This window comes from Haliaeetus albicilla, chromosome W (assembly GCF_947461875.1).
Source record: "Haliaeetus albicilla chromosome W, bHalAlb1.1, whole genome shotgun sequence".
Classification (NCBI taxonomy): Eukaryota; Metazoa; Chordata; class Aves; order Accipitriformes; family Accipitridae; genus Haliaeetus; species Haliaeetus albicilla.
This window is the reverse complement of record NC_091515.1, coordinates 3,353,016-3,376,966: the sequence shown is the minus strand read 5'-3', so window position 1 is coordinate 3,376,966 and position 23,951 is coordinate 3,353,016. Positions and strand designations below refer to the sequence as shown.

Below are 23,951 nucleotides of genomic sequence, written 5' to 3'. Positions count from 1 at the left end.
TGCCACGTGCTTCTGACACCGCACTGGTGGCATTTGCCTCTTTGCTGGAGAATCAGCAATTTAAATTGAACGGCTGGACAACTGAGAGACCACCCAGAACTACTCCAGAAGGAGAACCATGAGGGTGATGCTTCTAATCACTTATATTGTTATTGTTTGTTTTTTGGTTTTTTGTTTTTTTTGGTTTGTTTGGTTTTTTTGGTTTTTTTTAAATGTTTCCACACTCATGCTACTTGGAGCTGCAATTAATTAGGAAAATGAAAACTCTCAGGTATTTGCACTCAGCAGTTCTACCCTGTGGCTCCTGTGCAGAACATCTCTGCAGCACTTATCACAACATCTGCTTTGAGACAGTCTGGGCTTACTGAAAAAAATCTGGATTTTACTATACAAGGTTTATCTCTTGGACTCATCGCTTTTAAACTAACTTACCATTAAGTATCCTGAAGTCAGCCAGTATGTGTAAAACAACTAGGTGTGCTTGCACTATCAGCCCAAAATCAGCAGACTACTCAGCCACACTTCTTATGCCCAAAATCCCATTAACCAAATTACATTTCAACTGAAAGCCACGTATGATGTTAAGAGTATGTTGTGAGGTTTTCTCCCCCCCCCCTTCTTTAACTGCACTATTGATTGTTGGGTTTATTGATTAAAAATTACTGCTGAACTAAAATTTTACATGTTTTATGGAGTGGGATACTCTGCATTCAACCTTAAAAGCCAATGTCTTGTCTCCTACATTAAAACCAGAAATCTCTTGTTGCTTCTGTTCTTCAAAGTCCTTTCCTAAAACTTCGTTCATCACCACAGTTCATCTGCATGATTTGAATCCCTTAATCACCTGCATCTCTGTCTCCAAGAGACACCTGCAAAGTTATTTGCTCCACCATTCTTCCAGGGTACTTGTGACTCATTTGTTACTCAGGTTTGCAAAGTTTTTTTGAAATATTTTAGTACTTAGGGCACTACCCATTTCCAGGTGGACACCCAGATCTCTCTCTAGACATCCATGGGTACGGATTAAACATTTAGTTCTCAATTCATTGCAAGAGGTAGATACTCCTCACTATTTAAAAGGGGGGGGGGGGGGAAGTATTCATTTTGATGCTTAACTTCAGGCATTCTGGTTGGAACATCTTAATCACAATTATCAGTTGTGATAATTCTAGCTGCAGTCAATACTTTCGACTAGTTTCATCTGAACATAAGGAGTGCTGGAATCACAGCTACACTCTGTTGATTTGCAACAAGAGCTCATGATGAAGAAGACTTCTGCATAAGCCAAAATGTAGCTTTGGTGAGAAACTGTGCTTTAATTTGACAAATTGGAAGATGTTTTGAATCAGTAACATATGTTTGTTATTTTCTAAGTGAATAATTCTCTATATTTAGGCAATAATTACACATTTTACTAAGTTGCCTTCACTAGCCAAAGTTCATGCAATGCTGTCTGGGAGACCAAAACAGATAACAGGGCATCACCTAGATGGACAAAACAGAGAACTCCCACACTGCACTCCAGGCTGCCAGTGACAATGACTTACTGAAGCTGCTGGAGAGGGGACGTTCTGCACCCGAGAGGTGCTGTTCTGCACCCCAGGAAAGTCAGCAGATACTACAGAGGACCTGAACCTCAGTAAGGCTTTTTGGTCTAAGCAGAAGATTGGCTTACATGAGCAAAAATCCCTTCTGCTTTCAGCTATAAACTATTAAACTATATTCAGTCTGACATTTATTTTATTAGCATTCTCCTGAACTCTTCATGCAAGTTATAGAATATTTCTCTTTTTAGTCTCCAAACAATAGCTTATTTACATACTTATAAAAGAATAAGACACCCTCCCCAATCCTGATTAATTGCCAGACATTACGTATGAACGCAAACCCCCCCGGACTCCAAACATACTGCTACAATAGAAATGTGTGAAAGTAATTTTGTTCCAAATTCATCTCATTGGAACGTGGGATCATAAGCATTCAATTAAAAATAATTCCGTCTGATCGAGATGCATTTTAGTTTCACATGCTAATGTGGCAGAATGCATCTAGATCATGTCTATTATAACGTGATAAATTTTTACCAGGGTGGGAAGAATAAAGATTATTATATAGAAAGAACATAGCTCTTGCAGTTTTTCCCCTTCCATTTAATTTTTGTGTGTGTGCATGAGAACGCAGGGTTTTGGCAACCTGTGCTTTGTGCTATTTGGGTCAGATCACCTGGGGGATAGTACCTGAAGAGGTAACATTTGTAAAGGGAGAATTCTGAATCAAAACGTAGCCTTTCAAAGAAATCTGTAAGACAAACAAAACAACAAAATCCTGCATGGCAATCTGCCTGTAACTCCAATTTTCAATGCCAAAAGAAGCCACTTTGATCAGCTTGTCTGACACAAGCCATAGGAATTCCCGCAGCTACTTCCTCCTTCAAGTCCAATAGCTGTGGCTGGACTTGGACATATCTTTTAGGAAAACATCCAATCTCATTTAAAAATTCCAATCTTGGGAAATCCAGAGCCCTTGTTAAACTATTCCAGTGACTCATCCACCGTGTAAAAAAAATACAAGCCAGTCTCAATTGGTTTTGCTTCAATTTCCAGCTACTGGAGTGCATTACACTTTTGCATACTAAAAGACTCCTTATTAAAGAATTTATTTACCCTTAATCTCCTAAATCATTGCAGAGCAAACTCAGAAAACTGCCTCAGAGTACTTCCAAGTCCGTTCAAAGTCAATGTTTACCTGGAGCTCTTATCCCGAGAGTGTGACCTACGTGCATGAAATTCTACCGGCTCTATGAAAACACACCTTGCTTGCATCAGGCTTAGATGGTTACTTTTTGGTATCGGCAATCTTTCCCCTTCATTGATCACCGCTTCCCTAAAAACTGTTCTCGGTACGTTATTTTAAACAGGGTAGGAGTTAATAAACCAATGCACAAGGGTTTCTACTAGAGGTGCACTCACTTGATGAACATCCAGTTAAACTACATTTTGAGACCTACAAGCTAGGTAATTTTTCACCCACCGAATACCCACAGCATTGATTTTATATCTCACTGGTTTCATGATCGATATGCTGTGCAGCACAAAGACAAATAATTTGTAATAGAATTATTTATAAACAAGTCCCCTCTGCCAAGTCACTCAATGTTGAGTGTAAAGTGATCTTTCCATAACAAAAAACCTCCAACCCTTCAATAAAATTATCAGCAGCTGACTAAAAATCACCATCAAAAAGCAATAAAACATTAAATTATATTCATTCAACAGACCTTTGACCATTTTTTTTTAAATTTCTATTTTTTTCCCCAAAGGAAAATGATTAAATGAACTGGATTTCAGGGAAATGTTGTTCCACAGCATTGCAGTGGCCAAAGAAAAAGCCTCATCTCCTGACCCGTGATCCCAGATTGGGAACTGAGTCCACACAAAACATCCTGCATGGAAGCTCAGAGAACAGAGTTTCCATAAAAACTTACAGGCTGCTCTATAGAAATCTCAGCATATTGGTATTAAAAAAACAGCCTGCATCCTCAAAGAAATATTAATGTAGCTTGATTGTCTCTTTTTTCCTTTGTCCATTTTTACTTATTCTTACTTTTATTTAAGTCAGTTAATTAAATTGTCAGCTGTTCCATTATCTACCTAGGACTGAAATTTAAAATGTATGTACCATAATCACTGAAATCGATGATTATTACAGCAACCCACAGCATTGGGTTTGCACTGGGGAAAAAAAAATTTAAACAATGAATATTAAACCCATCAGGAAAAAAGACCATCTTTGAGTCTTTAGGTTAAACACTGGTAATTGCAGCAGTCGGAATTTGTCAGTGTACAGGTGATCATGTTAAGAGAAAAATTTTTTTAATTGCCACAAAAATGCACAATTTCCAACTCTGACATTAGAAGCTGGATGAATAATGACATGTCTCAATAACCAGAAAAATTTCCCAACCAACCCATAATTATACTCTATGATAATGCAATGATATTGTAATCCCTGAATGGGTACCAATTCTGTTCTCATCAGCCTTCTGGCTTGGCAGGATGCTGAGCAGAGCACACGAAATAACGCTTGTGGGAGCAGAAAGGAAAAAGGAAAGGAAAAGGAAAAGGACCCACAGACCATCAGTCGGATGCCAGTTTGGGAGGCGAGGCACAGAATCTTACTAACATATCCCACAGAACAAAAGTTTTTAATCCGTGTTGTTGAAAAAGAGTATCGAGCTAGTTTATTCTTAAAAAGCCCTTAAATCCACCATGATTTTTAGACTTTTCCATTGGAGAAATACATATTCTTTTTTAAAACAAAAAAAGAAAAAACAACAAACCCAACGATTTTTAAACTAAGTTATCTACTATTTCAAAAATAGTTTGCTTTAGTGATAAATGAAGTGAAGGTATTTCTCGCCTGTGACGGGTCCAGACTCTGCCATTTTCATGATTCTACTTCCAATCCTATGACATAAGTGGGTTTATTCATAAAACATGAAAAAAGCAAGCTGTTGTTCAAAACTTATGAAGACTTAAAAAGCCTTTTCAATAAGGTCCAATTACTACATCACAAATTACTCTCCTTTCTCAGATTTTTATTGAGGTATTTATCAATAAAGATAGGATCCTGTGACTGGGGCCCCTTATGAGATAAGACTCAAGCATCGTTTTCCTGCAGAAGTAAGGTTTTTTGTCACCTTTGGAAGTTGTCTCGTTCTCAACAATTTCATCTGCCTACACCAATTTGCAACATTTTTGCTTTTACACACCACTTTGGATGGAAGCCTACCTGCACTGACTTCACTCTGTTTGGGCAACCTGTTTGCAGAGACAGCCGTGTTTACCCAAGGTGTGATACCAAATAGAGACCTTCCCATTTAAATGATCATTACAGTCAAAATAATATTGCTCATCTTGTTGACTGCTATGTTTATATGTTGTCCCACCTACTAGATGTTTATAATTTAACTGTTAGTATTTCTCAATAATGCTTTGATTGTCTTTATGTGGTGAACTTTTTCAATATCACATCTCACAAGGTTAAGCTCCCAGTGAAGTAAGGATCAATATTTGGTACTTCATTTTTCAAATATCACACAGAGCAAGTATCAGAAGTGATATAAACTATTTTTAAAAGTTATAAAGAACTGAGTGCTTTAATTGGAAATAGCAGGAAAATAGAAAAGGACCAGTTTTCAGAAGGCTGAAGGGGCTCTTGAAGAGAACACCCAGACCTTCTGTTATCCAGCTAGTACTCATGCAAGGCTGATGTACTGACATTTTACTTGCACTAACTTCAGGCGAGATTATTACACTAACTGCTTAAAAACTGAATGTAAACAAATGCTCAAGATGATCTATAGAATCAGAGAAAAGGAACCCACACTTGTCAAAACCCATCTGAAAGAATACTAACCGATGTACTTCCCTGTATTGCATTAATCCACATAAAAACCATTTAAGGTTCAATAATAAACGTATCTGCCTCATGTTTCTCCCCACCTTCCCTTCACAGACTAAAGCCAAAGCAAATATGTCAGACTTGCAAATGTTTTAGCTGTTTTCAAGGATGATGCTCTGACACCTTTCCTGTATGTACCGAAGGACAGGCCAGTAATCCGCATGATGACAAAGGGCTGTCTATACATTCCTGGGATCCAGCTCCGATGCCCCAGCACAGCTCACACTCCAATTAAAAAGGAGCTGGCAACTGGATAATGAATACAAGTTGGCTTTACGCAGTACTTCACCATCACATTGCAGCGACAGAAACATTTCTGGTAATTAGCAGTATTTCTCAAAGCTAACCTCCAAGGCTCTGATCCTGCAAAGACTGCACATTCTTAAATTAATGTAATTGCAGAATTCCATCGACTCTGATGGCATGGGAGGAGTACGATTGCAAAGCTTATCCTCTACAGGCTTCAGACAATGTGCCAGAACACTTCTGAAAGGAAGTATTAAAATCTTATTAGATACATTTTGCTGTTTAAACAAACCTAGCATTAAGTAATAAAAGATAGGCAAAATGGGTGAACTCTGCAAATTTGACATCATATTTCTTTGTCTTTTTTCTCTGGGCGAAAAACTTAATTCAAGTGAATCCATATAATTTTTCCTTTTGCTCTACTGCTTCACGAACATGTTTACTCAATTTACAAGGCTCAGCAAGACCACATTTCCTGCTTTCACACAAACAATGTCAAGCTAGCTATGAAAATAAAACTGTCCTTAATTTCTTCAGCATCCCAAAACAAATCATTGCTTGTTAGCTGCCTTTTGCTAGTGCATGCACTAAGCCAGTTTCATTTTCAAAAACAATTTTTCCTGAGATTGACTGCAACCCAAAGAGGTTTAAAAGAAAAAGGGAACACACACGAGCATTAAAACATCACATGATGGACATGCAATTCAAAAGGAAACCATAACGGTAAGGGTGGGAGAACATACTTCACATCACGAAGCACAGTTACTGCAATAATCAATAAATAGCACAGCCACAACAGAATTATTAGACAGTAGCAATGACAGATTACAATCCCAGGCTCAATATTTATGCTATGCTAATGCATTGCATAATAAAATAGGTGTTGTGTCTCCCCTGGTTTTATAATTTGGAAAAGACACCAAAAGCAACGCTGGCACTAAATCCCAATTAAAGCTGCCTGGAGACCTGGTGCTGCGGGCTTACTCCGGGTGGGATAGCAGAATATATACTATTTTCCTTCCCTTCTCCCCCACTTGAACCAGGGTTAGCTGTTCAGTAAGTGTGGGATGCGGTGTGCTTATAGATTTGACAGGTCACCACCAGTATCTTACACAAATCTGTGGTAGCTTGAAAATGTGAACATTGATCAGCCAGCAGCATAAACGCACTTTTATAAGTGCTTTAAGGGAAAACAGTGGTTATTAACTACTATTAATTAGGCAGTGCCATCATTCCAAAGCCGCCTTCACCTTTTCCCCTTTGTTTTACTTTTATTAATTCCCTCTCCCCACCTCCAAATTAAAGGTACAACTGTTCATATACATATTCATGTTTGCACACAAAATGTACCAAAATAGGAATAAAAACTTTAATTCTATAGGATGTCTGAAGACAGGCAACATCATCTAGGGGTATCAGGACAGTGTTGGAGACCAGCCATTACTCAGGGCTAAGTTTTATATTCTTTACCAGGAGCACTGCAAAGAGGCCTGGATGGGAGTGTCATGATTTATAAACCGCCGTAATTAATTATCCTCTGCCTTTAGTAATTTATGCATTCTGTCTCTTGCCTAAGCAGGCTGCTCACAGGATAAAATACTGCAGGACTTAATAGGGGACGGGTGCACAGATTCACACAAAAAACCACTTTTTTGGGCACCCTCCATTTATGCCACTGTATTTGATGCTATTATGGACTTACGCAGACAAGCTTCCTGGGCACACACTTTTCTAATCATGTTACCAAAAAACCAACAGAGAATTAGCCACTAAAACCTGCTACCTATATATTTTTTCAAGCAGCAATTTCTATTTCAAATACTCTGTCCTCCTATCTCATAAAAGGATAGCCTCTAACGAAAACCAGAGATTTTACAATCTCCTAGGCTGATATATTCTAATATATCTCAACTGATGCATAACTCCCATTTCAGAAAGTAATACCAGTAAACTATTTCTCCATCAGTTTCAGCATGGGGACTAACTAGATGAACTTTTTGCTCTAAAAACTTTACAAGCTTGTTATATGAAAATGCCTATAGTATTATCAGTGCTTATTTTCATCCATAAAGCCACTTGAAAGATGCAATATCCATGGAGTAGCACTTAGTCTCCCAAGGATGATTTTGTCAACTTAATGTTGTAGTGTTGCCACTGTATTGCCAAAATTACCAAAATTTCATTGAAACAAGCTGGAATAATTGATGCCATTTCTTTTATGTTTTCAGGATATCATTCTTACATGTAAAACATTCCATCTTAAACAAGATTTTGGTGTGGACTGCCCTCATTATTATTATTCATTTTTAACTAACGCCTTTGAAATCTTAGGTTTTTGCCTACTTTAATACCATACCCCTGTTCCAAATTAATCTGGAGAATGCCCCTGGGACAGCTAGATTTTCATCTCCTGTTGAGATGCTTCAGTGTAACTCTCCATCATTATGTACTACTATAAAATTTCTTTTGTACAAAAAGAGCTATTTCAGCTTGCATGCCATATTTTCTTCCCTTGACAATCAAGCTGGTTTTACTTATGTTTACTGTGTGGTCTATTGCTATTGTATGCTGGCTTATGCAAAGCTGCATTTCCACCCTGGATGCTTTCCATGTTCTGATCAATTTTGTCATGCAATTTTTTCCTTGTTTTCCTAAAACTTCTAGCATCTTGGTCAATGTATTTTATTATCTGCAGCGTCAACAGTGAAATAGTAAAACTTAAATTTTTACTGGGAGTAAACATCTTAGAGTTTTTAAATGTTTTTAAATTTAAAACAAAACAAAAAAACATTTGGGTATTGCAAATAGAATTTATTTTGAAATTCCCACTATTTTACTGTTTCTGTAGAGTAGCTACAGTCATTTTGGGCTGATGGATTCTCACCATTCTTACTCTGTATAATCAAAACTGATCAGGCATATCAAAAAAGGCAGATCTTTCTTAATTTATCATTAAGTGCCATGACAATTTACTGAACTTGAGGAAAAAAGTTCTATCATTCGCATTCTCAAAAAGCAATTTGTATAGACAATGTTACCAAAATAACGGGCGTCAAAAAAGTATTAGACACTTACATGTAAGACAACTTAGATCTCTGCACTAATTCCAAACAAACTACATAACTCTATGGAAGCTTTGTGAATCACAGCTTACGTTCTTATGTCATAGCTTTGGAAAAGGATTAAAATACTTTTACTCTAACATAAAAAGCATTTAAAACTTCCAAAGGCCACACATTAATTCCAGAAGTTGTCTTCTAAATTAAAAAAAAAACCAAACCAAAACCAAACCATTATTATGAGACTCCCATTTCTACCACACTTTTTAGGACATACATCAAGGATGCCATAAAGACACAAACCATCCCCTTAGAAATTAATGTTATTCATCGGTTTACTGGAAACATGCACAGATCAGTCACAGAGCATGCAGCATGCAGTAAATGGAGAGCAGAGGTTAATAACCTGGAAGCATAGGATCTGAGAATGTGAGAACAAGTTAAAGACAAGAGTTCCTCTCCATTGTCACTGAGGGTCGAGAAGCAATGCTGCAGCGTAGAGCAGTGAGAGTGGGGGAAATACAGTTTGTCCAAGACATACACATATCTCCGCAAGTGGCGGCAGGTATAACTGAAAGACAAGGGTAAAGGGAGAAAAAACAGAAAAGAGAGGTATTTTCCTTTAAGAAAGCTAATTTATGGTTTAACGTCCTTGGTTTTTGTGCCAAGAGTCAATGGAAGATGCCAAGTAAGCAATGGAGCAGTTTGACATAAAGCAACAGTTTCAAAAGACAGAAGGATCTGTTAGCCTGTGCCCATACGCTGGTTCTGTCACTACCGCAAAGAGAACTCGCCAAGTCTCACATGTTAGAGATGCGAGAAATTGTTTTGGGTTTTTTTTGGTTTTTTTTTTTTTTTTCCAGTTGGTAGTATTAAGAAAAGGTTTTGCCTCTCAATTCACCCTGAAAATATAAATGCACGAGTCTGAACCTTGTTTACAAAGTTAACCATTAAAAAAAATAAGTAGAGTATTCACAAAATTTAACTGGTTTTCATGGAAATTGACATCTCACTTTACAGAATTACTGATCAGTGCAAACTGCTCTCACAGCCTGGGATTCCAGTGGTAGAGTATTCCTGTAGTTAATTCTAATTCCTTCAAACATGGTGCTTTATCATAACTGAGTTACACACTTAAGACCTGGTCAGCTTTTTCATGAAAAACTACAATCACTTCCATGAAATATCTATAGAGCAATCAATAAAATATGTAGTATACATACTAACCAACTCTGAATGCTCTTGAGTAAGAGATATTGCCTATGCCTATTCACAGGATATCCTCCCACTCATAATGGGAAAAAGAATAAACTAATTAGAGTAGTTCACCTGCAACAAACTGCATCACCGGTAAACTATGAAGCACACACATAATATACCTCGAACTTCTATTATTATAGGTTTTACATAGAAAATATTTGACTGCATAATGGTATACAGCCCACGGTATAGTGTGTGGCAAGTCCTCCAGAAAGTACCTTAAGCAGCCTAATACGTTGTGAGATAATTAAGACAGCTCTTCATAAGCATCAAGATGCTCCTACCAGACTGTTTGCTATCCCCATTGCAGCCTGGGTATCTCTCCAGTACATACACCCTTGGAGTGCTAAACTGGGAAAGTTTCCAGTGCAGAGAGTGAAGACTAAGTGATTTGTGAAAAAGAGCCTCCTTTGCTGACTTTGTCAAGGATCAGCAAACACCTGAACTCTAGGCTACAACGTCCTTACCAAATCAAAACAACATCATTTTATAGCTTCGTAGGTTGAAACTTGGCCAATGGGTTATCTACCCAACTGTCTGCATTTCACAGGCTAGTATCTCTCTATAATCCCTCTACTGGACATAGTCACGTGTGGCTAAAACATTCTTTCAGGAGACCAAATTATTCGTGCGCCTTGGGCAAAGAACAGGACAGAAAAGAGTGCCACCAACAGCTGATCCATGGGTGCAATCAGTGAGGCTCTAAGCCCAAGACTTTTATCAAAACCACCGTCTCCCATTGCTTTAGTTTAAATAGAATTCACTACTGGGTTGAAGTCAGTCACCTACCTCTGCTCTGGAAGGTGAGGAACACACAATCCCTTTTGGCACTTCATTTGCAGATATACTAATTTTCAGGAGAGGAAGCAGCTGCAAGGAGGCAATTTCTTAAGCCATCATGCTTTTTTTTTTTTTTTTTTTTTTTTTGACCACAGCATGTTTTGAGCAACACAGGCTATTCTCTTCACTCCACAGGCCGGGGATGGAGAAGATAAAGTATGGTATTTACAGGATCCCGTACCAATGGAAACCCTCAACACATGAGCCTGCCCTTCCAGCTACCCACAGAGGCCACAGAATTTTTTCCAAAACCAGATTAAAGAGCATCTTTCAGAATGATGTTGCTTAGAAGATTTAAATGGTCATGAGTCCACTACTCCCATTTAGTATATTGCACCAGCCTTGCTACTAGAAAACTGTACTTTATTTCAAGCCTCTATAGGTCTCATTCCAGCCATTTGACCTTGTTTGGCTTTTGTCAAGAAATTGAAAGTGCCTTCTATTATCACTTATCTTTGACCCCTGTCAACGTTCTCCACAGACAGGAAGAACAAGACTTGATCCCCAAAGCACGATGACCACATTTCAGCTTAACTGACAAAATGGATGAGAACGCAGCAACGCGATGGGAGGAGAAGAGATTTCCCCAAAACTTCACCCAGAGGTTTCGTGCCCTGTTGAGACAGACGCAGGGTGAGACAGTGCCAGCAGCACTGCCCTCCCACCGCGGCCAACCTCGGTGCCATCACCTCGTCCTGCCACAGCACGGACGGGACCGAGCACAGGAGGGACCGGTTCTTTGGGCAGACAGCTTTCAGAGACGGCTCCAGGTGTCAGTGGAGCTGCTGGCTGAAAGTGCCACTTCAAGTGTCATACTTCGGAAAAACAACCTTCAAGCGCCACCAGTCCTCTTGGGTGTTTATACAATATGGCCAATGCAATTCTGCAATCCTCCCTTTCACCATTTCAGGTAACAAGGGCAAGGCAATTCCTATTTTCACAGTTGAGCTTGTTTACTGAAAGGTGTGATTTTAAACCCACACCAAGAGCAACGCAGTCCCATAAACCTGCCTCTTCTAACTTGCATTACAGCCACTATGACCAGCATAGCTTACATCATATTAAAGACTAAGCATCTCCATTATTAAAACGTCTAAGCTAAACCTGAATAAAATCAAGGCTTAGATCCCTCAACAGATATGTACGTTAAGAAAAATTTACATCCAACTATCACTGACTAATCATGGATATTGAGTCTGAAATCAGACTTACCCAAATCACCAGAAATCAGTTTTCTAGCAGCTGCTACATCTACAGTTACATATTACTGGAATTTTTGTCTTCTGTATGTTTTATGGGGCATATTACTTTTGCTTTACAGCAAAAGACAATCGTCAACTACAATATAGTACTGAAAATTTTGAAAAAGCAATACTGCAGAAAATAAGGAACACGATATTTGATTGATGGTGTGTGTGCACTTATTATTCATGTATTCTATTTACCCTGAGGACAAAACTTCAGCTCATACTGTACTAAAATCCCACTCCAGAAGAAGATTATAATTCCCTCTTATAAAAAGTAAAAGCCATCTGATCAACATCTTGAATTCTGATAAGAAAACATTACAGTGTCAACTTCTAATGGCTAAAAAGTGGAGTGTCTGGTTACACAAGTCTGGGAAATCAGGGTGGACTTGAGTTATCCCAGCTAAAAAAATATATACATTCTTACATAACAATAAACTTTTTTATTATTTTCATTACCTCAAAAAAAGCTCCTCTAATGCCTTCTCACTACACAAGTATTACCATAGCTATATTCTCTAGAAATTTAAATCTATTAAAGAAAAAAAAATTCCATATGCTCCATTAAACTTTAAGTTATCAGCATTCTTTGTCTTTAATAGCCAAGGCTATTAAAAGCCATAGAACCCCAAAATTTTCAGATCCAAACCAACAGAGGTTAGCATCAAGATTTTGGAGACTAAAGTGGCAGGAATCTCTCTGTCTGGTAGTCACCCATCTCTCTCATTCCAGAATACGAATGGGTTGGAAATGACCATGAACATGGAAACCCAACAACATCTTTAATATAAGCGAAGATGCTCAAAACTGACAGGGATCAGGCCAAAGCACCAAAGTCAACCCTTTTCAAGTCAGAACATAGCATTTAGAAGTCTCCAAGGGTTTACACCCATGGGTGGTTTTTTGTGGGTTTCTTGTTTGTTTTTCACTTTCTCTACTACACATAGTGGGTGGGGAATTGAAAGAAAGAGACCAAAATTGAACAACACACCAAAACCAACACAGAAAAGGCTCATTTGCTAACCATGAATAATGCGTATTTTTGAATAAAAATATACCTAAAATAATTTGACACTAGAAAAGACAGCATAGAGAACCTGACATCTCTGAAGAGACCTGTAAACTACATACTACCTGAGAATATCTTCTACTTAAGTTTCTGGCACCCATGACAGTGTTTACTTCCCTGATCCTGGCATTGTCTAATCCTGCCCAGCAGCTGGTAGAAAATGAGAAGGCAGGGAGGAAGCTTCAGCATTGGCTGGGCAAATGAGAAAAAAAAAAAAAGGGAAAAGAAAAAAATCCCAACAAACTCTTTTACAAAAAGAAAAAAAAAAGTAACTTTGCTCAAAAGGGAAATTGCTCTTCCTTGTAACTCTCCCCAACTTCTCAAATCGTCCTTCATGCTGCCACCCTGCAAGGACAGCCTGTTCTCATAAATCTTCAAACGCCTACACTTGACTGCTGTGAGTATACTCTCACCTGCTTATACCAATCTCCTGTAATCCTGGCGCTCTGGTCCTCTCTTTCCGAGAACTTTTTAGATTTGTCAGAACCAGCAATAGCTAAAATTAACGCTCTCATCATCACTCCAACGTCAGAGAGGGCAGAGACCCTTCCTGTACGCATTATTCCCTGCCTGCAACCCAGGCACAAGTAGGGGAAACAAAGTTTTTATATACGTATAAAAATTAACGCAATATATCTGTACTTATTTGTAAGTAAGTGCAGATTTGATGAAGGCAGAGAAAAGTTTCCTTTCCATAGAGTCTGGACAATCCAAATCAGTAAAGCTATTCTGATGACAGCAGTTAAACAAGGGCATCAAAGAAACACTAAAAAATCAATGGGAGTTTGATGGCTAGAGCCACCGGGGAGGTGGAGGTTAGCTGTGAGCTGAACTGCCACTCGCATTACGGCACAGTTACATCTCACGTGAATAGAATAGAATATTTCCAGTTGGAAGGGACCTACAACGATCATCTAGTCCAACTGCCTGACCCCTTCAGGGCTGACCAAAAGTCAAAGCATATTGTTAAGGGCATTGTCCAAATGCCTTGTAAACACTGACAGGCTTGGGGCATCGTCCACCTCTTGAGGAAGCCTGCTCCAGGGTTTGACCACTCTCTCGGTAAACAAATGCTCCCTAATGTCCAGTCTAAACCTCCCCCGGCGCTGCTTTGAATCATTCCCACGCATCCTACCACCGGATCCTAGGGAGAAGAGCTCAGCACCTCCCTTTCCACATCCCCTCCTCAGGAAGGTGCAGAGAGCAATGAAGTCGCCCCTCAGCCTCCTTTTCTCCAAACTAGACAAGTCCAAAGTCCTGAGCTGCTCCTCATAGGACATTCCTTCCAGCCCTTTTACCAGCTTGGTTGCCCTCCTCTGGTCGCACTCAAGGACCTTCACATCCTTCTTAAATTGCGGGGCCCAGACCGCACGCAGTACTCAAGGTGAGGCCGCACCAACGCTGAATACAGCGCGATAATCCCCGCTTTTGACCATCTGGTTACGCTGAGTTTGACGCACCCCAGGATGCGGTTTGCCCTCTTGGCTGCCAGGGCACGAATGGATGCTGTGGCTTCCTGCAGCTCTACTGACTCTCCCTGGTCATCTGGAAGCTCTCCGAGAACCTTGTGTGAAACATCCAGATAATCAAAACCAACACACAAATGAGACTTTGCTGAAGATTCTTCCAGACCTGCTGTCTTCCTGTTTTTCTGAGGAAAATTCCATGTCCTAAATGGTCACTGCAATTGTTTTGGTTTAAGTGATCATATCACTCCAATTTTTAACTCCAACTCCATGTAATTCAAGAGGTGTACACAAGACTACAACCACAGACTAAACACTTCGCAAAATAAGAGTTAAAAAATAAGAAGTGCTGAAATTCATGATACCCCCACATTAATTTTAAGGACAGACTTGAACAAGACAACAGCACTAAGCAAAACATGCAAAGCCACTTACATCCTTATTTATTTAAAGCAGAAAGCTGGTATTTTCTCTAGTGAAGTCAACTGCAATTTTAGAATAAATATATCAAAGACAAAAACATGAACAGCACCAGGCCACCATCCTTTTAACAACACAGAAATGAAGAACACTGGGCAGGGTATAGAAAAGTGGTATAAAACCAGTATTCACTAACCCCTCTATAAATACAACCTAGTCTGAAACAGCATATACCGGATTCAAAAGAAAAATTCCCAGTGCTAATGTTTAAGTAATTGTAATTCATAATCTTCCTCTTGGTGCATGCCAGATTTTATGAAGGCTATAAATCTTTAACATTATTGAGAAAAAGTAAGGTCTTGAAGACATACATGCCACATATATTAGCTCAGAGAAACTAGATTAATCTGCAGCAATAAAAAAAGCCAATTCTACTAAGCCTGATTAAATATTTAGGTCATATTGTTTCTGCAGCAAAATTTGAAAAATGCACAGCAAATAACATCTTTCGCTGAGTTTGAAGACTTAATCACTATACTTTCAAAAGGGAGTTATGCTACAACATGACTCTATGGGAAAGCCAATACGAAAGCCTTTTTAAGAGAAAAACAATGAAAGTATAAGCTAATTAAACTAGCACACGTTAGTCAGAACCCCAAACTACCTGTATACGTGCGGGGAAAATGTCATGACGTGCTACGACCATTTTACTACCGTTCGTGTTAGATAACTTGTGTTCTAGGAAGTTCTATTAGTCAGTACTCGTATGTTCACAAAGACAAACCCAAACAAAATACATTCTGTACTCAAGTACGACATAGATGATGACAACTTATTAGATCATCCACTCCACAAGAATGGTTAATTTATTGTCTGCCTAAAGTATCACCTATCAACGTTATTTCATACAGTATAAACAGCAGAAAGGCAAACCATCAAAAGCCTATCTACCTTCTTACCAACAGTAAAATACATCACATACCTCACCCAAAATGAGGATTTTGGATGAAAGTTTTCATTTTTGATTAGTACTCTGCCGTTGATGACATGACGAACTGTGGTACTGATGACAGGCAGTAGAAAGAATACTATGTATTTGTTTTTCAGTACCAAGACCGTTATGAAAGATTTATATGCATATGTCCATGGAATGCGGTTTAGGGTTCTTTGGGGTGGGTTTCTGCCACTGTGGCGTTAGCACAGCTAAGCTGCTTAAGGTACAATAAAAGTCAGTACTGGGGATGCAGGAGATTGCATTGGCACTTACGATACTAGAACACTCAAAACAGTATCTCCTTTTTTAGCCAGTTTCGGTATTTTTTTTTTATTATCTTAGAGTCATAATTAAGGTTGAAAGGGACCTTAGGAGGTCTCTAGCCCAACCTCCTGCTCAAAGCAGGGTTAACACTGATTCCAAACCAGACCAGGGTTTTGTCCAGTTGGGTCTTGAAAGCCTCCAGGGAGGGACTCTACAACTTCTCTGGTCTGCTGTGCCAATGCTTCCCTGACCATGAAAAATTGTCTTCTTTCATCAGGCTGGAACCTCCTGACTTCAGCTCACGACCGTTCTCTCTCATCTTCCTGCCACACACTTCTTTAAAGAGCCTAGCTCCATCTTCTCAGTAACCTCCTCCTACGTGTGGGAACGCTGCTAACCCTTTCTCTGAAACTCCTGCCGTAGCCTTGCCCTGAAGCCTTCTCTTCTCCAGGCTAAACAAGCCCAGTTCCCTCAGCCTGTCTTCCTACACCAAGTCCTCCAGCCCCCAACCATTGTGGCAGCCCTCCACTGAACTTGCTCCAGTTTAGCAACACCTTTCCTACGTCCAGGGGTCCAAAACCTGGATGCAGTTCTCCAGAAGTGATCCAACAGACAGTGGTCTTGCCATGGCATGAGTCAATTCTCACAGCGCTCTCGGATGCATTTCACCGGGTCCCATGGACATGGATGTGTCAGTTCTCAAGTAATCCCTGACTTAATCCTTTTTCACTACTGGTACTTTACTTCCTCCTTGATCCCTACCTAACTTCCTAATCTAAGTAATAGGGTGACTTCTCTTAGCTCTCTAAAAAAACTTCATTCCTGCAAACCTACTTTTCAGATACAAGTATCACTAAATTTGTATCTTAGCGATGACAGGATTTTAAACTACATTATTGCAAAGCAGCAGTTTGGGGGCGAGGGGTCATTATAGGGTTAAAGGTGCCATAACAACACAGAACAGAGAAGCATGAAAATTATTTAAATACTTAAGAAACAATTATTTGTGATAATGTGTCACAGACGTAAGTTCCCATGCCCCGAAGCAGCACTCTGTCACAGTACTGGCCAAATGTACACAACAGCCTTATAAGAGGAATATTATCTCTATGCATGAAAGTATTTGTAGTGAAGGAGGGCAAGGAAATGAAAACCAAACAAGTTCTGGAGCTCTTTGATAGACTGAAAAGTCAAACGATAAATAATACGAGATTCTTCTATAGCAAGGCCAAATTACCTCTGCACAGATGAAGTTCTATCAAAAAGAACAAAAGGATTTGTATATTAGAAGCAGACACAAGCAACTGATGACCCATAAGAAAAAAGAGATATGAAAGAGCTCGGAGGAAGTGTCTATTCAGTACTGATGTTTCAGACAAAGAGCAAAGGCTTTAATCACCCAGATGCACCAGTTACTGGGAAGGCACATATCCCTGGCAGCTTAAGAGATGCTACTATGGGAATGTTGCTTTTGAAACCTCCTGCGCACTTATCCTTTGGCTAGACACTTGTGATAATTCACAGGCTCTGCACGGGATTACAGGAGATGCCTACGACACCCGCATTAACGTGGACATTTGCATCTCAGTCTGTGTGAACCTGAAAATCCTCCGTCGGGAGACAACAGCTACAGCACGGCAAGAGAGGGCACCGCGACGAGTCGGCAGCGCTTGTCTGAGCCCTCGCCCTGTTCCGCAGCAGGATTCATCATCTCATCTGAGCCCATGTAAATTGTGGTATTTGGAGAAAGACCTACTTGCGGACCCAAGAGCACAATTAATGAGTTACAGAAACATGTCTCTACACAACTTCACAGCAAATTTATTTATTCATTGCAGAACTAAGTGTATTTACTTTACCTAAAAGCCTGTTCTTTCCTAAACTTGCTGAAGGCCATTACCATTAAAAAGGTTGAGTCATTCAACAGTTATAAAGACCTGATGCACATTAAAGTTGTTAAATCCTGATTCTTTCTTCTGTACCTATAGTTTCACCCTCCATTTAAAGGTGTCAGATGTTTCAAAGTGCAATGTGAGCCACGCAAACTATGGTAAAAGTATATGGTAGTGGGAAATACCTTGGCTCGAGTACTCAAGAGACTCAGAAATTTCATAAACTGTTATCTCGTATTCTTAAATTCAGTTAGAAAGCCTGCTTGAAAATCCTCACTTAAGTGCAGTTTGGAGGGCACCAACACAGTTCAGTTGGGTGTTATCAGTAACTGCCCTACTTCCCTCCCTGCAGCCACTCATACCCATCCTGGCTTCATGTACCTGGAGAGAGAAATTAGTTCACTGAACTGCAAAGCTGGAAAAACATCAGACATATACAATGACATCAGTTAAAGTGTGAAATAAGCAGCACCCTGACAAGAAAAAAAAAAAAAATTTATAATCAATGTTATATTTTTGTTTTGTACTAATGCTTACCTACAGCCATAATATTATAGTTTGTCAGATAAATCCTTGTCAGTTCATTACTCATTCATTACTTTAGATCATACTCCACAGGTTTTTTTCCAAAAAGAAATTTTCTAAAAAGCAAAGAGTACATGTTGTATCTGAATAAAGTGGTTAATGAGCCAAATACCCTGCAACTGAAGATAAAAGACAGGTTCAAGCAAGTCATTATCTTGAGTCACCTCTATTTCTGTTAAGGAACACTGTCCTATAAATACATTCCATTCAAAACAAACCAAGACGACAAGACTGCAGTTTCTAGGATTCTACTAGAATAGCAAATAATAGTAGACTATTAGAATTCCCTTGGTTTTTTAAGTCTCAGAAAATCTTATGCTATTTTATTTATTGCTAGAAACCAGACTTTTTAAAATGCAAAAACTGTAAGACTCACATCTTCAGTGTACTGCATATTACACACCCAAAACCCAAATAATACAGTGGGATACAACCCAGTAAACATTTTAGTGCCCTTAACCTTTTTTTCCAGGCCAGCTAAAAGAAATCAAAATTGCACTAGCAGGACTGGAATAGTGCTACCGGTTTTCTCATTTTTGCTTTGTTTCACTATTAAACATGCAGAAAACTTAAGTGACACAAATCAGAACCTGAGTCTACTCTGCAAATTCATCTGTAAAGCAACACTGGAAGTTTATCACAAAAATAGTTATTTCTCTGCAGGTTTCCTCATATATTTCTTCCTCTCCATCATAACAGATTCCCAAGATCAACGGTTTTAAAAGCTGTAAGGTTCCACCAAAAGCAGAAAAGTTTAATTCCCCAATTTGAAGACTATTATCAAACTGTACTGTTTCCAAAGAGCTGATGTGGCACAATAACTATGAATGGGCCATTCATGATCATTAAAGATGGGACAGCGGGATCTTCTACCTCCAAACTGCAGCTCTCCATTGCACGCAAGTATCTGTGTGATGCTCTAGATTCCCTGGAACAGGTATCAAGACTTCAATAAACTTCAGTTCTATGGCCAAGATTCTGTGTTAATTTGCATCACATTCACTTAATCACACATTCTGCCAAGCAATGGCTGGCAGCTTGTAAGGCACTGAAGTACCGCACAATTTTCTGGATGGCCGAAGACTAATGAGATGTCGTAATGACTTCCCCCCACAAAGTGACAGAATTACCACGAGGGCTATGTCTTACAAGTCAGCAGAGACACAAAAAGTGGTCAAGGGAAGAGCAAACTATCTTGTCCAAAGTTGAGCTTTTAGAGCAGTACATATTTAGGTATTAAAAACCTTTTTAAGCCAGATCAGCAATGGTATTTTTAAGGAGTCCCGTGCTATGATATGCAAGGCAGAGAGTAACACAGTTCAACCGCACTGCTTCATGTGAGAAGACCCTGAGACAGAGAGAAGCAAGAGTTTGCCCAAGACCCCTCTGTGGTTCATGCTGATCCAATCTATCTCAAAATAAGGCTGTGAGTCTGTCTGTCCATCTGGGAAGTCTCCATAACCCGTGAGCTTGGGGGTCCCGGGCTCCACACACTTCTAATGGCATGCAGGGCATTCAACTGCTCACACCAGATGGGGGACAAGGGTATTACTGACCCATCAGGTGCCCACTCAGAATCCCCAGCAGGTTCAACCAGGCTTAAACCAAGTTCAATGATATTTCCATGTTGGAAACAGCTGATATCAGCCTAAAACCTCACCTCCATATGTTACGCACAGGCAAAAACAGGCGAGCCCACATGGAGTACTCCTCTTTCTGCTGATAACAGCTAAAGCAGCATTTTAATACGTTTGACCACAACTACACTCAACGCATAGCAACAAAGGATGCTTCACGCCTTTTAAAAAATAACTTAATTAGATTTATGTTGCTAAGTCATACCAGCAAGAGGACATTTGCTACTAATATTCTCTTTTCCCTTATCTGAAGAATTGTTGTCTCCCCTTTTGTCACAGCCTTTCCTACTAATTGCAATGACACCTCCCAATTTTGGAATGGCTGATCAGCTTATAAGCTTCCCCACAGCTAATCTAGGTCAACAAGCTACTAATAAGGCCAGCATATGTTTCCTTTATTTAACGCTACTGAGATCTTTATAAATTGCTTCTGTCTCCCAACAAAAGCCACTCCACAGACTCAGAAACCTCTGTATAAGAAGTAACAGTGACACAGCGGAGGATGAAGAGCGTAAAAAGCATCTGCAAATAGACTAGTCTGTCTGTGCCTGTGAACAGCTCGTGAAAGAGCAAGCCAAAGCTACCCAAGGTTGACCAGTTGACGCCAAAATCTCTCCAGGTATCCTGCTGTGCACACAACTTCTACTCCTGAGAGTCCACAGATTAAAACCAAAGTTCAGATTCAGTGGCTTGGAGCTGTTTGATCTTCCATTCCCGCAGTGTCCTCTTTCAAACACGGCCTGAACTTGAGAATGTCATGAAGGCCCTTCTCTGAGAAGCCATTAGTTTTCACTCTACTTGGAACATCTAATAAAAATGGGATTATCGCTTTTGTAACATACTGCACTGCATGGGGGGTAAAAAAATCTCATTATAAAGCAGCTTCTCATAAATAGAATATCATTTTATATCCAGGTTAGATAATACAGGTTTTCTTCTCTAAACTAAAATGCTAGAAAACTATTTCAAAGTTAAGAAGCATTAAAAGCAAAATGTCTTTGAGGTTTTTCATTCTTATTTTTGAGGCAATGTCAACCAGTCAATTCTGTGGCCTTCCATGCTGAAGACAATTTATTGCTAAAATCTAAGGCATACAGCACATGGTAAACGGCACCAAAGCAAAGGAAATGGAGGGCGGGGAGAATCAACACAAATATTTCAAAGTAACACATTCACCAGCCAGGGTTCTACATGGCAATGAAAGTTTGCTGGGATGAACAGGCCATTTTCTATTGCTTTCAAGCAAACACAGAAAAATCAAACAAGCTGTTTGAGTTGCAGATAAATCACCCGAAATTGCATCCACAGAAAGATGCTTTTCCCCTATTTATTTCAACGACATGATGTCTGCATGAAAATACTCAGGAACAGGAATTACTGAAAGCCACTGTTTGTATCAACAGGTCCCCCCAAAATATCGAATCAGAGTCCAGGGCTGCAGGGCATCCTGCACGTTCATGGCCTGCAGGTGAGCACCGCCAGTGAAATCCAACATAAGCCTGACGTGAACCCCCCCCCCCCGTGTTTAGAAAACTTAGAAAACAGTCATACTGTTGCAGTAACTTTCCTTAAGGTAATTTCCTTCTACCACAACTACAGTCCATGTGCGATGCAAAAGAGGAGAAAAAATTACCTATTATCCTTGAACAGCTCAGACCGGAGATATTTATCTTTCGCTATCAGAAACCAGGGCTTTGTGACTGTGCCCCTCCCAATACCTGCAGAGGCAGATATCACTGGTTTAGTGAAACTATTCATTACCCTCAATTCCTTTCTTTTTTCTTTTCTTTTGATTACTAAAAAGGGAGAGGCAAGCTGATGCTCAGAGGGTTCAGTATTTAACAGCTCTGGCCACAGGACATTAATTCCAAGAACCACTTTCAGAGCTTGATCTTTTATTATTATATAATTTGACTTGTGAAATCTCCTGATGTACACCAGTGTGAGAGCAGAAGCAGCCTCTTTTCTCTGGGGTTTGCTATTATGAACACTCCTCTATTGTGATTAAGAGATCAGTAAACTGAGATTTAATTTAATGGTCCAATTAAGGTTTGAACCCAGAATATAAAAGACTTGTCTATTGATCGTTCTTATGGTGACATTAAAGCCTATCCGAAGCCCAGGCTCCCAGTGTGCATGGTATGACGTAAACCTGCGTGTTTCAAAGCATCCTCGGAGCCACGCAGCTCTAAGCAACAGAAATCCCTTGTTACAACAATACCAACAGAGAAGTAATAAAGAGAGCAGGAACTCGTTTTCATATTGTGTGTTAACAAAGGTATAGGTTGGCTATTATGCTATGAATCTATCACTGACATCTTACTACTATTGTGTTGCTTTTTGATTACTGAAAGCTGAAAGCTGGTATCTCTGAAATAAGACTTTTCGAAAATAAGGTTTCACAGGGTCAAACGGTTCCACCCCTAAATTCAGAACAATTTTAGGAAATTTCCTATCTGAAAAATGGCTCTAACTGAACACAATTCATTCCCCTGTTGTAAGAAAGAAGCCACAAAGATGAGTTTAACAGAAGTACTGCACACCCTATTCACCTAATTTCTTTTGCTCAATTCACACATCTCATTTAAAGTTTGAAACGCTTGCTATGCTAAAATTTTACCATTTAAAAATCATGATTCCTGTATGAGAAGCAACTCCTCTGTTCCTATACTTAAGTATTCAAATAAGAATTAAAAACAAATGAGAATTAGGAACCAAAACGCTTTGAAGCACTCATGCAGCAATCTTGGGGTTTTTTCAAGTTTTTCTCCTGAAGAAGTGCCTTTGATTTGGGTAACTCGATTTCACTAGTTTTCTGCACCAACTGTCCCACCGCTATTCTCCAATGAAAGAGAAAGCTATATGTGAAAGAGCTTCCTGAAAGCACCGTGGACATCAAAGAAAAAAGGCAGGAAAACCAGAATGCTGACCGAGTGTAAAGCCATGTGGGAGAGAAATTTGTTTATCTTCCTATGTGAGCACCCTAATGAGTTTCGAGCCAACAATTACATCTCATTATTGGCACTGTTAAAAACTTTTATTAAGCAATTGGTAAATTCTCATTTCACCACACACACACACACACACTAACAATTTCAGATTTTTCGGTTGAATGTGGCCCTTAATAAGCAAGCAGGTCAGATCACACATCTCGCTGCTGCATAAACGTTTTTCTTCTTTGCTGAACACACATACTGGACTATTTGAATAAACAAATGCCTGGCAAACTCAAAATGTCTTCTGCTCTATACACAGAGATCCTCACTGAAGAAAGCTTCGGTTTAAAAACACTTCACCAATGTACACATAAAATAAATAAAAAATATTTTCAATAAATACTTATAGGCCCAGAAAAAAAGGCCATGGTAGAAGACATAACTAATACATGTGTTAGAGAGTCATTATCATTCTGCCAAACACAGCAACATGTGAAAAAATTGATTAGTTTCCTCCTTATCCCTAATTTATAAAAGCAACAACTGACAATCTAGGGGAAGCAGAGGGAAGTA

General features: G+C 39.3%; 1 protein-coding gene across 5 annotated transcripts in view; it reads right to left on the bottom strand.

Annotated features, from left to right (window-relative positions):
- Window positions 1–23,951, bottom strand: part of DYM (dymeclin) — a 217,518-nt gene that overhangs the window by 81,118 nt on the left and 112,449 nt on the right. For 4 of the 5 annotated variants that reach the window (XM_069775295.1, XM_069775296.1, XM_069775297.1 and 1 more), the window contains one exon: window positions 9,175–9,339. The exons of the other annotated variant lie outside the window; for it this stretch is intronic. In XM_069775295.1, coding sequence (XP_069631396.1) covers window positions 9,175–9,339 — 165 coding nt within the window. The remainder of the gene's footprint in view (window positions 1–9,174; window positions 9,340–23,951) is intronic. 5 annotated transcript variants of the gene reach the window in all.